At 44.6% G+C, this 14,507-nt stretch overlaps 1 protein-coding gene across 1 annotated transcript in view; it reads left to right on the plus strand.

Moving 5' to 3' along the window:
• The window catches only part of LOC115096377 (PML-RARA-regulated adapter molecule 1-like), a 58,210-nt gene that overhangs the window by 34,168 nt on the left and 9,535 nt on the right, over positions 1-14,507 (plus strand). The window contains exon 8 of the mRNA XM_029610883.1: positions 10,824-10,986. Coding sequence (XP_029466743.1) covers positions 10,824-10,986 — 163 coding nt within the window. The remainder of the gene's footprint in view (positions 1-10,823; positions 10,987-14,507) is intronic.

The raw sequence follows: 14,507 nt of genomic DNA on the forward strand, positions 1-14,507 counted from the left end.
GTCTATGGCCGCCGCCATTTTTCGGCGCCATTTTGGAAAATGGCGCCGGCTGAAGACGACAAGATTCAGAGCAGGAGCCCGTTCCGGACCGCTGCCGTTCCGGACCGCCGCTGGACCCGCAGGTTATTTAAGTTATTTGGGGGGGGGGTTCGGGAGGGTGGGGGATTTAATTTAAAGGGTCGGGGGTGGGTTTTAGGGGGTTTTAGTGTGCCGGTTCACGATTCTAACGATTTATAACGATAAATCGTTAGAATCTGTATTGTATTGTGTTCCATAACGGTTTAAGACGATATTAAAATTATCGGACGATAATTTTAATCGTCCTAAAACGATTCACATCCCTAGTCCAAAGTATGGATATAGGGGCCGATTTTAAAAGCCCAGAGCACAGATTCTGGGATATGTTTGTGTGTCTGGGCCGCATGCGCGCCGAGCGCATTTTCAAAGCGGCCCGGCCACGCGTGTTTCTCCCGGTATGAGCGAAAATGCCGGGCTTTTAAAAAGGAGCGGGCTGGGAGAGGGCCAGGGGTGGGGTCTGGGCGGGGGCTGGCCGGGATGGCGTGCACCGGCAGCAGGCCAGGGCGTGGAACGTACCGCTGCTTCGTCAAGCAGGCAAGTTCTAAAACAAAAAATTTGGGTAGCCAGGTGGGGATTAGGGGTCGGAGAGGAGAGGGGAAAAGGGAGGAAAGGTAGGTAGGGGGTTAGGAAACTGGGGATGGCCTGATCGGTTCAGCACACGTTTATTAAAAAATACCCCCCCCTTTCAAGCTCGAATGGGCACCCGCGAGCACATCTAAAATTGGGCACATGTGTGCCCGGGTATCGGATTTTATAACGTGCGCACGTCAACGCGAACATCTTATAAAATCAGCGTGTCCCTTTTAAAATGTACCTTATAATGCTTGTGATAGGTTATAAGTGCCTAACACAGGTAACAAGGTAGTGCTTTAAACAAAGATGCGGGCTTTATTCAAGAGTTTCAAAACAATCTACAGGAGGTTTACAGAACAGCGAGTCCCCCGACACGGATCCGTGGACTGAAGCTCATGCATAGTCAAGCAGCAGGACAGGTGGGGTAATTTCTTCATTTCAGAGTGCTGGTTCCCCGTTTCCATCAAAGGGGGGGTCTCTGGTCCTATTGTCTGGCAACCCAGACCAGGGTCAGATCTTGGTCCTGGAATGTCTTGACCTGCGAGCCCCCCTGTGTGATGAGCTTGCCCTTTGGATAGGCTGTTTTTCACCTCTGGGAAGATTTGAGTTGTTTTCGCCTCTGTGACCCTTTTCTGTCTTGGGCTTAGCTCATGGAAAGAAGTTATAACCGTTATAACAGGCAGATTAGATAAGCTGGGCACATATTGTCATTCTGGTCAAAAGTTCCTGATCTTGTTTTTCTGATGAAACATACATGTCTCTGTATTCCTTTGCTGGAACACTGGTCAGTGTCCATAGAAGTTAGAATTCATATTTTGTTGCATACAGTGGTAAAAACGTCTGATATCCTACAACCCCAGAGGTGAGTCCTTTGAGAGGAAATTACTTCTTGTGGCCCAGGCAATGAGGTGTTTCCTTTGTTGCAAGTGTGTATCTCTTACAATCCTGCTCGCGGAGCCCATCCTGCGAGCAGGCCTCTCCATCTACCTTTCTTCTGCCACGTCACCGACTTCTCTCCTGTCTCAGCGGCAGGGAGCCGATGAGACTGCGGCTCCTCCGCGGCCCGAATCACCTCGCTGTCGACCGCCCAAGCGGCCTGGAAGCTGCCGCTGCTGCCGCAGAGCCCATCCCGCGAGCAGGCCTCTCCACCTACCTTTCTTCTGCCACGTCACCGACTTCTCTCCTGTCTCAGCGGCAGGGAGCCGATGAGACTGCGGCTCCTCCGCGGCCCAAATCACCGCGCTGCCGACCACCCAAGCGGCCTGGAAGCCGCTGCTGCTGCCGCACCATTGCGGCCCGGACCTCCGCGCACAGAACCATCACTCACGGCAGGAAGCTGCGAGTCAGTCTGCCTTCTAGCGGCAAAGGAAGCCGCTGCTGCTCCGACGTCCTAGGAAGGCCCAGAGACGTCCTGTCTCTGGGCCTTCCTAGGCGCCAGAGCGCGCCTCTTATGTATGTATGTATGTATTTATTTATTTATTTATTTTAACATTTTTCTATGCCGATAACCGTTTGCACATCGTACCGGTTTACAAAAAACAGAGTTTTCCCTTTACATAGAACATACATTGTAACATAAATTTATAACAATTTCAAATGATTGTGGGAAATTCGATTAAAGGAACTTAACAATAACTGTGTAGGATGAATAATAACTAGAGAAAATAAAAAATAACAAAGGTGAATAAATGATAATTGGGGGGAATGATAATAATTGATTTAAGGGATGGAATAATACTGTTAAGAATGAGCAATTCCGGTGTACATATTATGAGGCAAAATGAACAATTCCGGTGTACATATTATGAGACGATTACCAACGTTTACAGGATGGATATTTATGAGAAAAGGACAATATAGGTTTTGAGATAACTCAAATAGAGTAGATATTAAAAAGGACGTCATATATGAATTTCATGAGTTAGTAGAGTCAATGTATGGATAGGGTAAGGATGGTCTGAGGGGGATTAAGAAACTGGGTGGAAAAGATTAGACAGAAGTGGACAAAAGAAATCCAAAGAATGAAAAAGTGTCGAAGTGGGGAAAGGATTCAGGAGGAGAGGCAGGAAGGGTATTATTTGTGGGGAGAGAATATGAGGGAACGTTTGTAGAGTGGAGTAGAGCTAAAGGGAGTAACTAGATTAGGACTGAAGGTCCAAGGACTAGGGGAGTATCAAGAAAAACGGCTGGAGTATGGATGGAAAAGGTGGACTGTTTAAGAGTAGGCCTGTGAGAACAGCTATGTTTTTAGCTTTTTTTTTAATTTAGAGGTGACTGTTTCAGTTCGAAGGTCCGGAGGAATGGAGTTCCAGAGTGTAGGGCCAGCTAGTGAAAAGGCTCTTTTTGTGGTGGAAGATAGTTTGGTAGATTTGATAGAAGGGAGATGAAGCTTTCCTTGATGGATAGAACGAGTTGGTCTAGAGGATGTGTGGAGTTGTAGGGGTGGATTAAGCCAATGCATGTTTTCGTTTACAATGGATTTGTGAATGAGGGATAATGACTTATATAGAATTCTTGAGTGGATTGGTAGCCAGTGTAGTTCTTTCAGAGTTGGTGTGATGTGGTCACGCTTTTTAGAATTAGTGAGGACACGTGCTGAGGCATTTTGTAAGAGTTGCAGTGGTTTGGTACTAGTAGAGGGGAGGCCAAGGAGCAGAGCATTACAGTAGTCTATTTTAGGGATGTGAATCGTTTTAGGACGATTAAAATTATCGTCCGATAATTTTAATATCGTCTTAAACCGTTATGGAACACAATACCAATAGAGATTCTAACGATTTATCGTTATAAATCGTTAGAATCGTGAGCCGGCACACTAAAACCCGCTAAAAACCCATCCCCGACCCTTTAAATTAAATCCCCCACCCTCCCGAACCCCCCCCCAAATAACTTAAACATTTCCTTGCCAAATCCTACCTCCTTCAATCCCCCACCCTCCCGAACCCCCCCCCCAAATGACTTAAATTACCTGGGGGTCCGGAACGGCAGCGGTCCGGAACGGGCTCCTGCTACTGAATCTTGTTGTCTTCGGCCGGCGCCATTTTCCAAAATGGCGCCGAAAAATGGCGGCGGCCATAGACCAACAGGATTCGACGGCAGGAGGTCCTTCCGGACCCCCGCTGGACTTTTGGCAAGTCTTGTGGGGGTCAGGAGGCCCCCCCAAGCTGGCCAAAAGTTCCTGGAGGTCCAGCGGGGGTCAGGGAGTGATTTCCCGCCGCGAATCGTTTTCCGTACGGAAAATGGCGCCGGCAGGAGATCGACTGCAGGAGGTCGTTCAGCGAGGGTTCCGGCGCCTCGCTGAACGACCTCCTGCAGTCGATCTCCTGCCGGCGCCATTGTACGTACGGAAAATGGCGCCGGCCATACGCGTATGGCCGGTGCCATTTTACGTACGGAAAACGATTCGCGGCGGGAAATCGCTCCCTGACCCCCGCTGGACCTCCAGGAACTTTTGGCCAGCTTGGGGGGGTCTCCTGACCCCCACAAGACTTGCCAAAAGTCCAGCGGGGGTCCGGAAGGACCTCCTGCCGTCGAATCCTGTTGGTCTATGGCCGCCGCCATTTTTCGGCGCCATTTTGGAAAATGGCGCCGGCCGAAGACAACAAGATTCAGTAGCAGGAGCCTGTTCCGGACCGCTGCCGTTCCGGACCGCCGCTGGACCACCAGGTAATTTAAGTCATTTGGGGGGGGTTCGGGAGGGTGGGGGATTTAATTTAAAGGGTCGGGGGTGGGTTTTAGCGGGTTTTAACGATTTTAACGATATATCACGATATTTTACCCCCCCAAACGGCAACAATACGATTCCCTCCCCCTCCCAGCTGAAATCGATCGTTAAGACGATCGAGGACACGATTCACATCTCTAGTCTATTTTGGAGAAGATAATAGACTGGAGAACAGTGCGAAAATCAGAGAAATGAAGGAGAGGTCTGAGTTTTTTAATCATGTGTAGTAACAGCAGCCTTAAAGGATGGATTTGATGAAAGGTTTAAGGGTAAGTTGATTGTCAATGGTGATGCCCAAGTTTCGAGTGGATGTGTGAAAAATAGTGGAAGAAGAGGGGATGGAGTTGTGAAGTATGGGGTGACTGGCGGAGATAATGAGGAGTTCAGTTTTTTGGGGGTTAAGGGCGATCAGCATGTCGGTGAGGAGTTGGTTGATGGATGTGAGGCAAGAATCCCAGGATTGAAGGGCTTTTTGCAAGAGAGTCTGTGAAGGGAATAAGAATTTGAACGTCATCTGCTTAGATGAAGTGTTTAAATCCCAGATTAGTGAGGAGTTTAGCTAGGGGGAGCATGTAGATGTTAAATAATGTAGATGATAAAGAGGATCCTTGAGGGACTCCTCGGTTAAGGCTAATCAGGTTGGATTCATGGCTGTCTATGGTGACTGTGTATTGTCGGTTTCGTAGAAAGGATTGTAACCATGAGAGTGCAGATCCTGAGATACCAATGCTGATTAGTATATTTGTGAGGATATTATGATTAACGGTGTCAAACGCTGCAGAAATGTCAAGCATGGCCAATAGATAAGAGTTACCACAGTCTATTCCTTTGATGATAGTGTCTGTTAAAGAGAGGAGTAAGGTTTCAGTAATTAGGTGTTTCTGAAAGCCAAATTGGGAAGGTGAGAGGATTTTATATTGATCAAGAAATTCAGATAAGCGTGTATTGACTAGTCTCTCTAGGATCTTAGAGAGAAAAGGCAGATTAGAGATAGGCCTGAAGTTGGAGAGGATAGAAGGATCGAGATTAGGTTTTTTTTATTTGTTTTTTGTTTTAATTTATTTTTTATTGAAATTTCAAATATTCAGAAGATATTACACATCATGTAAATCATTCAATTTAACACAGAAAAATATATCCAATATGACATGACTTTACAATCTGTGTAACTTCTATAGATTACAAATACAAGCAAAAAAAAGATTAGGTTTTTTAAGTATAGGCTTGACGATAGCTTGTTTCAGAATGTTTGGAACGGTACCTTGTTCTAAAGAGCAGTTTATTATGTTTGATATGGGTTTGGCGATAGTTTTAGGGATGGACAATAAGAGCTTGGTTGGAATTGTTTCAGATGGGTGTGATGAGGGCTTCAACTTTTTTAGAATATTTTCTATTTCCAAGGAAGATGAAGATTCAAATGAAGAAATTGAGGTGGACTGAATGTTAAGGGGAGGTATTGTATTGACAGGATTGTGGGCAAAGTGAGCAGTAAGGGAAGTGATTTTGTTTTGAAAGAAAAGGGCTAGGTCGTTGCATTGTTTTTTAGATCCAGGTTCCTGTGGATATAAGGGTGGGGATTTGGTAAGGTTGGTAACAATGGTGAAGAGGGCCTTAGCGTTGTATTGGAAATTATGAATTTTTTTTGCATAGTAATCACGTTTGGTTTGGAGTATAGCTTTTCTGTAGTTGTGCATGTGTTGATAGTAAGAGGTTTTAGTCGCTGGAGAGGGATGTTTGCGCCATTGCCTTTCGGAATTCCTGAAGAGGATTTTTAGAGACTTGAGTTCCGGGGAATACCATGGTTTTTTGGTCAGTTGGGAAGGTTTGATGGCTTTAGAAGCAATTGGGCAAGTTTGATTGGCAATGTTAAGTGTGACATCAAACCAAGAAGAAATGGCACTATCAGCTGAAGTGAGATCTATTTCATTAGTTATGTTTGAGCAAGCTGTTGTGAGAACATCTGTGGGGCAGGTTTTACGATATTTAAATGAGTGAGGTTGTGGTGGGTGAATGGGGGCGGGTTGTTGTAGGGAAAGGGTTGTTTTGATAATCGAATGGTCGGACCATGGAACTGGGTAACAAGTGGGAGAGTTAGAGATATTGATGTCTGAATTTATGAATAAGAGGTCGAGAGTGTGACCAGCTTTGTGTGTAGGGGAGTGTATAAGTTGTGTAAAACCCATAGCTTCTAGGGAGGAAATGAATGCTTCACAAGCTGGCGATTGGGGGTTGGAATCAACATGAAGTTTAAAATCACCAAGGATAATGGTGGGGAGATCAGTGGACAGTGAGTCAGCAAAGAATTCAATTAAAGGTGAGGAATCACTCTCTAGGAGACCAAGGGGGGTGTAGATAAGCCAGATTTGGAGGAGCTTTGATTTGAAGAAACCAATTTCATATTTGGAGGGTGTGTTGACCTTTTGAGGGTGAAGTTTCAATTCTTTTTTGGCAATGAGGAGTAAGCCTCCTCCTCTTTTCTTTTTGCAAGGAATAGAGAAGATGTCGTAGATTTCAGTGGGTAGTTGGTTGAGGAGTGAAATGTCAGGGGGTTTTAACCAGGTTTCAGTTATGACGCAGAGCTATTTAAAGGGCCACTGGCCCTTTAAGTAGCTCACTGTCCAATCTCCAAATAAGAGGAGAGGTGACAAAAAACACCTCTCCTCAACAAAAGAGAATGTTTTTATTAAAATATCCAAAATCTTCTGGGATGACACTGTCAGTGTAGCTCTTCTCTGTTCTAAAGATACCGACAGATCTTCAGTAACCTGGCCTCTGGTTTCTGGGAATAGCCTTCACCAGGAGCACTAGGCTGCAAACCCAGCAAAGCAATTTGCAAAGAAGTAAAAAATCCGGAAAAATGTCTCTTTTTCTAAACTGAGGTATATCCAGACTGGCAGGGAGTGCACAGGAAGGAGTAGCCCTAAAAAAATATACTAACGGGCCGATTCAGTACAGTGCGCTCCGGCGGAGTGCACTGTTAGCCCGCGATTGGCTGCGAGTTTTCGACACGCTATTCTTACCCCCAATACAGTAAGGGGTAATAGCGCGTCGAAAATGTGCGGCCAACCCCCCCGAAGCTAATAGCGCCCGCAACATGCAAATGCATGTTGCGGGCGCTATTAGTTATTCCCGCGCCATACAGAAAGTAAAATGTGCAGCCAAGCCGCACATTTTACTTTCAGAAGTTAACACCTGCCGGCACCGGGAAAGTGTACAGAAAAGCATAAAAAAACTGCTTTTCTGTACACCCTCCGACTTAACATCATAGCGATATTAAGTTGGAGGCCCCAAAATTTAAAAAAATTAAAAATTTAAAAAAACATAAATTTAAAATCGGCCCGTGGCCCGTGAGTTGGAAAACAGACGCTCAGTTATGCCGGTGTCCGTTTTCCGAAACTGTGGCTGTCAGTGGGTTTGAGAACCGAAGCCGGCAAAATTGAGCGTCGGCCGTCAAACCTGCTGACAGCTGCTGCTCCTGTCAAAAAGGAGGCGCTAGGGACGCGCTAGTGTCCCTAGCGCCTCTTTTTACGCGGGCCCTTATTTAAATACTGGATCACGTGTCCAGAAGAGTGGCCTGGGTGTGCGTTGGGAGAGCGGGTACTCGCCTCTGAGCGCCAGCTCTCCTGCCGATTTTACTGTATCGGCCTGTAAGTGAGGAATGTAGGCCTCACTAAAAACTCACTCTAACAGAGCTCCTCTCCCTACAAAATCTCAACTCAAATGGCTCTCCTATATCTGTCTTACTCCCTATTTATAGGCAAGGGCCACCCACTCAGGCAGTCTCTAGTGGAGGAGCTGAAATGTGGCATTCCTATAAGATGATCTGTGGGCTGCTAGAGACATCTAGTGGCTAAGCCAAAGGGTGCCACAGGTGCCAAGTACATAAACTCTGTTCATTCATTGAGAAGGTGAGCATGGTAACAGTAATTTATTCCATGACATCATCTTGGCTGGACTACACTAATGTGGTCTGAAAATGAAGATCCTACAACTATAGCTAATACAAAATGCCCCAGCATGACTGTTAAAGGCATCCAAACAACAGAATCACATCACATGCACCCTACACAAACTTTACTGGGTACCAGTGCCACACAAGGCCAAACTTAAAATCTTGACACTAATATCTGGGCCTTCCTAAGAAAAATAGGATAACCTCCTAAATTCCTTATAGGTCACTAAGATCCTTTCAAGGATCTTCCACCCCATCACTCAGAGGTCAAGCATCTGACACCCTCAGCAGGCCTTCTCAGCAGCAGCTCCTCTATGGTGGACTCCCTCCCAGAGGAAATGTGCCTAATTCAGAACTACCTCTATTTCAGAAAGCTGAGAAAGCTTGGCTCTTCTGCCAGACATTCAAGGGGTTGACACAACTAGACATATACAACATAAAAAAAAACAAAACTTGAGGATAAGGAAACTGTATTAATGAAAGCATACAAAATCCCTATACTGTTACCACATAGGAAAAATCCACTTAGATAATTAATTAAAAGATGAACCTCATAAATTAGACGCCTGTTCTCAGAATGCGAACGTGTCAGAGACCATTAGAGAGTGGAGGGAATCACATCTTGACATTTTAATCATTGGTCACCTTTAATTTTTTTTTGAGTATTTTAGGCGCCTGCTGATGGATCACATGAAGTTAAGTTTTAATTGCATTATAAAAATACTTTAAAAAATTCAAGGTGACCAGGGTTTAAAATGTCGAGACGTGATTCTGTCCACTCTCTAGTGGTCTCTGACACGTTCACGTTATGAGAACAGGCGTCTAATTTATGAGATTCACTTTTTAATTAATTATCTAAGTGGATTTTTCATATGTGGTAACAGTTTAGGGATTTTGTGTGTTTTACAATTAGAGACATGTCGCATATCCCCTGTCCAGCCCAACGTAGAACTCCACTTCCCATTCCTGTATCCCATACTCCAGCATGCCAATGATATATACACAGGCGAAAAGTTGGCATAAAAACATAAGAACATGTCATACTTGGTCAGACCAAGGGTCCATCAAGCCCAGCATCCTGTTTCCAACAGTGGCCAATCCAGGCCATAAGAACCTGGCAAGTACCCAAAAACTAAGTCTATTCCACGTTACTGTTGCTAGTAATAGCAGTGGCTATTTTCTAAGTCAACTTAATTAATAGCAGGTAATGGACTTCTCCTCCAAGAACTTATCCAATCCTTTTTTAAACACAGCTATACTAACTGCACTAACCAAATCCTCTGGTAACAAACTCCAGAGTTTAATTGTGCGTTGAGTGAAAAAGAACTTTCTCTGATTAGTTTTAAATGTGCCACATGCTAACTTCATGGAGTGCCCCCTAGTCTTTCTATTATCTGAAAGAGTAAATAACCAATTCACATCTACCTGTTCTAGACCTCTCATGATTTTAAACACCTCTATCATATCTTCCCTTAGCCGTCTCTTCTCCAAGCTGAAAAGTCCTAACCTCTTTAGTCTTTCCTCATAGGGGAGCTGTTCCATTCCCCTTATCAGTTTGGTTGCCCTTTCTCTGTCCCTTTTCCATCGCAATTATATCTTTTTTGAGATGCGGCGACCAGAATTGTACACAGTATTCAAGGTGCGGTCTCACCATGGAGCAATACAGAGGCATTATGACATTTTCCATTTTATTCACCATTCCCTTTCTAATAATTTCTAACATTCTGCTTGCTTTTTTGACTGCCGCAGCACACTGAACCGACGATTTCAATGTGTTATCCACTAATACGCCTAGATCTCTTTCTTGGGAGGTAGCACTTAATATGGAACCTAACATTGTGTAATTATAGCATGGGTTATTTTTCCCTATATGCATCACCTTGCACTTGTCCACATTAAATTTCATCTGCCATTTGGATGCCCAATTTTCCAGTCTCACAAGGTCTTCCTACATATATCTATGTATTTGCAAATACTTTCTTTATATATATATATATATATATATATATATATATATATATATATATATATACATAATATGCCTACGTTACATGCTTTGTTAGATTTATATATCTTGATATGTGACTTGATACACTTGTTCTTTCTCCACTGTAGCCTATCTGCCCCAGTCCAAAGTTAAGGACTTCTTAAGTACCTTGTCAAATTATACCCTAATGTAAGACTGATGCCCACATGTATTGACAGTCAGTTTAACTTGCTATATGCCACTTTGAATTAATGTTTTAAAAAATGAAATTGATAAATCATAAAAAATAATAAAATAAATACTGTGTCTTGGCCAACTTTGCCAATCTTGTAGATGGTAAGACTACAAAGTAAATACACAGCTATCATCGGACAGTTCATAAACAGAGCACCAAAAGGCCTGAGATTCAGTATGTGAAAAAGATCTTGATGAACCAGGCCCTATATGAAATTTTAAGACAGACGTCAGTGAACACAACAGAACAGCTAATTTTGACCTTGTTCTTGCAGTTTGAAGGAGACATAAAGGTTGTGACTCGGATGATGGTTACGCCGAGCATTGGCATCAAGAAAGGAAGTGGGAAGGACCTTCCGATCCATGGAGGGGAAATTCTAGATGTAATTCAGCTCACAAACAAAGAGAAGGTTCTCTGTCGCAGCACTCAGGGGAAGTGTGAGTATAAAGTTGAGAGTATTCTACAATAAAGTTTAGGAGAGACTCCAAGCAACAATCAATGAAGTGCAAGTGTAAAAATAACCAATTTCTTACTCTGGGTTGCAGCACACAGAAATTAGTTTCTTTAATAAAAATATGATAGTTGAAAGTCCTTGGCATTATAATAAGTAATCCCTTTGTGAGATTGGTCTCCCATTTACCAGTCTCAGCTGTATGCTCTCAGGCAGCTCTGTCAATGAAAAGCAATGGAAGAATTTAAAAGAATGTTATCATGGTTGGAGAGAGAGAATTCAACTAACCTCTCCATGTGAAAAAGAGAGCCTAGAGGTAGAGAGTGTTAGCAGAAAGGAGGCAGGAAACTACAGGCCAGTTAACCTCACCTTCGAGTTGGGAAAATTAATAGAGATGCTGCTGAAGAAAAGGATAGTGAACTATCTATAATCGGGTGAGTTGCTGGACTCAAAACAGCATGGATTCGAGGGGAAAGTCCTGTCAGACAAATATGATGTTTTTTTTATTGGGTGACTAGAGAACTGGATCAAGGAAGAGCACTCAATATGATCTACTTGGATTTTATCAAAGCTTTTGATACAGTCCTGCATAGGAGGCTTGTGAATAAAATTAGAAGCTTGGGAGTGAGCGCCAAGGTGGTGGCATGGATTACAAACTGGTTGACTGATAGGAGACAGTGTGTAATGGTAAATGGAACCTACACTGAAGACAGCCGTGTTAAGTGGAGTCCCACAGGGATCGGTATTGGGACCAGTTCTGTTCAATATCTTTGTGAGCAACATTGCAGAAGAGGTAGATGTTTTAATTATGTGTGTTGTGGATCCTTGGGTGCTGTGGAGGTGACCATGCCCATGTGGAGGAGCCCCATGAGGAACCACAGCACTGGGCTCGACTCGTACTACACAAACACAAGAGTTCTTTTATTAAACAGCTTGAAGAGAACCACCAGAGGTGGCAGTAGTGAGGCAGTCTAGTAGCTGCAGTCTCAGGGACCTCGGCAGAGGGAGCCCTTCTCTCCTTGATGACGTCAGGAGGTTCCGCAGCAGGTCTCCCAGCAAGGAGATACAGTGAATGAGATAGACTGAGAGTTAGAGTACTCACTAGGTGTTTGCTGTTGATATGTGATTCCACCAGGTCTGTTGGAGATGGTACAGGCACCGAGGCAGGGAGAGCAGTACCTCGAGGAGTGAGTACCTGTTCCCTGTAAGGCACCTGAAATAAAGCAGAGGGCCCCCGAGGAGCGGGTACCCAGGTTAGCATATACCCTGAAGGGCAGAGAGAGAGAGCGCTTCCTGCAGCAGCATGGAAGCAGCAGATTAGCATAGACAATAACGGATTTGAGTCCTTGCTAACTCGGGGAGCTAGCAAATGAGTGAAGGTAATATACCCAGATGGCATTTATTTATTTATTTAAGGATTTATATACCGGAGGTTCCTGTATAATATACATATCACCCCGGTTTACAATGAACAGTAACTATCGCTTCAAGTTAGCGGTTTACAATGAACATAGTTAATCCAAGAAATAGAATAAAATATATATATATAACAATGCTAACAATTAATAAATAACAATTAATAAATGAAAATAAATGCAATAACAATAAATAATTAATAAATAAACAACAATAAATATCAATGAAAAATGGCAATAAAAAATGACAATAAATAAAATACAATAGCGGTTGGTAAAATAACATGAGGGTTAATGAGAAAATAACATGATGTCATGTTATTTTCATGTTATTTATAATGGCATGATGTCAGCATGAGGGAATGTCCTCAAGGTTCGCGCCAAGGGTGGTACAAAGACGTGGGTTGCGCGCACCCTAGTAAGTACCTGAGAGGAGCAATGGCGGGAGGCTGCCCCCATAGCCATTTCGGGGACGCCAGAAAGGTTGGCTTGTAGACGCGGCGGTAGCCATCTTGCCCAGGTAAGCGGGAGGAGCCGTGAATAAGGTAAGACAAATGGGGCGAAGCCGTCGAGGACCTCAACAGTAGAAGGTAAAGTTTGTCTATTTGCGGATGATACTAAGATCTGCAATAGAGTGGACATGTCTGAAGGAGTAGAGAGAATGAAAAGTGATTTAAGAAACTTGAAGAGCGGTCAAAAATTTGGCAGCTGGGATTCAATGCCAAGAAGTGCAAAGTCATGCATCTGGGATGTAGTAATCCGAAAGAGCTGTATATGATGCAGGGTGAAAGACTATATGCACGGACCAAGACAGGGATCTTGAGGTGATAGTATCTGACAAGTTAAAGATAGTGAAATAATGTTAAAAGGCGATAGCTAAAGCCAGAAGAATGTTGGATTGTATAGAGAGAGGATTAAACAGTAAGAAAAAGGAGGTGATAATGCTCTTGTACAGGTCCTTGATGAAGCCTCATCTGGAGATCCATGTTCAGTTCTGGATAGAGACAAGTTGAAAGTGGTCTAGAGATGGGTGACCAATGGTGTGGAGTCTGTATCAGAAGACTTATGAGGAGAGGTTGAAGGATCTGAATATCTTTACCCTGGAAGTGAGGAGATATGATACAGACCTTCAGATACCTGAAAGGTTTTAATGATGCACGAACTTTGAATCTTTTCCATTGGAAAGAAATCAGTAGAACTAGGGGACATGAAATGAAACTCTATGGGGGGGGTGACTCAGAACCAATGTCAGGAAATATTTCTTCATGGAGAGGATGGTGGATGTCTGGAATACCCTTCCAGAGGAGGTGGTAAAGACGTCAAATAATTCAAAGGGGCATGGGTTAAACACTGTGGATCACTAAAAGCTAGATGTTGCGACCATGATGTGGGTTGTGGACCCTTGGCCTGAGTTGGGATTGTCACCACCTGGGAGGAAGACCAACCACAGGTTCCCAATGGCAGGAGGCGAGGCTGATGGATGACAGGGACCTATGGCTGATGCTTCACCATTATCAACCCTTTTCCCCGCCGGCCCTTGGGTTCCGGGGGCCGGCTGGACAGGTGGGCCCCTGTGATGAAGCTCCGACGAGTGACGATCCGAAGTCCTGGGCTGGCAGTGAGCAAGAGGCGTGTGGTCTGATCCGAAGTCCAGGGCAGGCGGCGAGCAAGAGGCGTGAAGTCTGGTCCGAAGTCAAAGCCAGGAAGATCCGTCCGAGGGAGAAGGAGAAGAAGCTGGAACAGGACTGGGAGGCAGGAGCAGGCACAAGGAAGACAGGAACAGGAACTCGGAACAGGAACGTGGGAGACAGGGAAGCAGGAAAGCATGGCACCAGAAGCGCAGTTAGAGCAGACTTGTTGCCAAGTCCCCAGAGGGACATAAGCAAGGAGTTTTTAAAGGGCAGAGTCTGACGTCAGTGGGAAGGGCCGGCGGCGTCTTCCTGCCACGGGCCCTTTAAATCTTTGCTGAAGGCATACGCACGCCTAAGGCAGGGAGTTGGCCAGCAGTGGCACCGGCGGCATCCTGCACACCGGCAGGCCTGCGCTGGCACTAGCAGCAATGGAGGCCCTCCAGCCTCAGAATACAGCGCCG

Source organism: Rhinatrema bivittatum, chromosome 8 (assembly GCF_901001135.1).
Source record: "Rhinatrema bivittatum chromosome 8, aRhiBiv1.1, whole genome shotgun sequence".
Lineage (NCBI taxonomy): Eukaryota > Metazoa > Chordata > Amphibia > Gymnophiona > Rhinatrematidae > Rhinatrema > Rhinatrema bivittatum.